At 59.1% G+C, this 1,783-nt stretch overlaps 1 protein-coding gene across 1 annotated transcript; it reads right to left on the bottom strand.

Annotated features, from left to right (window-relative positions):
- Positions 1–896: 896 nt before the first annotated feature.
- On the bottom strand, positions 897–1,783 carry RNF222 (ring finger protein 222). The gene has a single exon (XM_065648074.1). It carries the CDS (start codon positions 1,781–1,783, stop codon positions 1,118–1,120), a length of 666 nt encoding a protein of 221 aa, XP_065504146.1. The 3' UTR covers positions 897–1,117.

Genomic DNA, 1,783 nt, shown 5'->3' with positions numbered 1-1,783 from the left:
GTCTGGCATGGGGGTGACCAGCAGCCCCTGCTCCTGCCTCTCCTGAAAGCAGGCACAGAGGGTCCCAAATCTCACTGGTGCCTCTCAGATGTCTCCTCTCCTCCCAAACCAGGGCCCTGGGGATGAGGGGCTGGGTCTCCCCTGGGTGGGACTGATCCCAAAGAGCACAAAGCTGGGAGGCAAGCAGGGCTGAGTGGTGCCTCACCTGCTTGTTATGGGTGAAAATGAGCCACTGGGTGGTAACCCTCAGGAGCTGGATACAGGGACAAGGAAACATCACTCTGTCAGGGCACAGGGCTCTGGTGAGGGGACCAGGGTGGGATCCCAAATCTGTGCCCCTCATCAGCACAGACCTTTGGTTTAACTCCCTGTCCCACACCCCGCTGCCCGTCCCTGGATCCCCCGGGCAGGAGGGACACGTGTGACCCCGGGAGGATGTCTCCAACCCTGGGGAGCTCAGAGAGGTGAGGGAAAGGCTGGGACTGCCTGGGGAATGAGCTGGCATCCCTTCCCACCCCATCAATCTGCAGGGAGGGGAGCGTTGGCTGACAGAGGGGAAGGTGAGCTCGTGAAGGCCAGGATCGCTCTGTCCATCCTCTGGTTTCACTGCCCAGTAGCTAAAGGCTTGCATCTTTGGGATGAAAAGCCATGAGTTTCTGCTCCAGGGTGGCTGCTCGACAGTCAGCCAGGAGCCTGGGGACCTCCAAAAGCCACACGGCCTGGCAGTGTGACCCTCTGATCCACAGAGCCCTTGGCCATCCCATGACAGCCCCGCCAGGAGCTGGGATGGAGGGAAGGGACCAGCACGGCCCCACTGCTCCTTGCACACGCTGTCACAGGGTGTAGGAGGAGCAACCACCCTCTCTGCTAAGACACTGACACTGGAGGAACCCACTAGCAGAGTTCGACCTGACATATTTTAACCAAAAGAGAAAGAAAATGCCAGCAGTGACACTGTGAGAGCCTGGAGATCTGCAGAAAGGTCTGAAAGTCCATTCAGCCCCTGGTCAGAGAGAGAACTTCACCTGGAGCGGCTTCTGGACTTTCTCATGGGTTATTTTGAAAGAGGTCCCAGCATCAGTGACACCTCTGCAGTATCTGAGCTGATCCCATCCCACTATGAGTCCCTCTTCACCAGCAGCAGCCAAGGGAGCACAGCTGCCAGCATGGCCACAGTCAAGATGAGGAGGACGGCGAGGGCGATGGGCGACTGGCAGCATTTCACCCCCAGGGCCGAGCTGGATGACACCGAGCTCCGTGTTTCTTCTCTGCTTCTCCTCCCCAGGGAGCCGCATTCCGCGTTCACCAGTGGCATCCCGTGGTCGCTGATGACAAAGATGTGGACTTCCCGTGCCAGCTTTCCTGGGACCCCCGGTGAGTCCATGGGGCTGCTCCCTGTGCTGAAGCGCCGGTCAAAGCTCTGCACCGGCATCACAAAATGGCTGGGCACCACCAAGGTGTTGTTGGCCTCCATTTTGGTCAGATGGGACAAGGAAGAAGGTGACAGAGGCATCTCCAGTGTCCAGGAGTTGGTACGTGCCTTGGGTGGCCATAGAGCCTTCTTCTTGCTGAGGAAAGTCACGTAGCGGCAGATGGGGCAGATGATGCTGCTCTGGACCTGGCCGTCGAGCTTGGTGGAGAGCAAACACTTCACCAGGCAGTCGTGGCAGAAGATGTGCCCGCAGCTGAGCTGGCGGTGCATGGCCTCCAGCGGGTGAAACTTCTCGTAGCACACAGGGCACTCGGCTGGGAGACCCTCCTTGCTGGACGAGGTCTCAGACAT

The sequence above is a fragment of the Caloenas nicobarica genome, chromosome 18 (genome assembly GCF_036013445.1).
Source record: "Caloenas nicobarica isolate bCalNic1 chromosome 18, bCalNic1.hap1, whole genome shotgun sequence".
NCBI lineage: Eukaryota > Metazoa > Chordata > Aves > Columbiformes > Columbidae > Caloenas > Caloenas nicobarica.
Note: the sequence above shows the minus strand (reverse complement) of the source record. Positions and strands in the feature narration are given on the sequence as shown.

What these genes read in the sequence shown, in the direction of transcription:
- RNF222 (XM_065648074.1), bottom strand. Translation starts at nt 1,783, where the DNA reads ATGTCTGAGACCTCGTCCAGCAAGGAGGGTCTCCCAGCCGAGTGCCCT.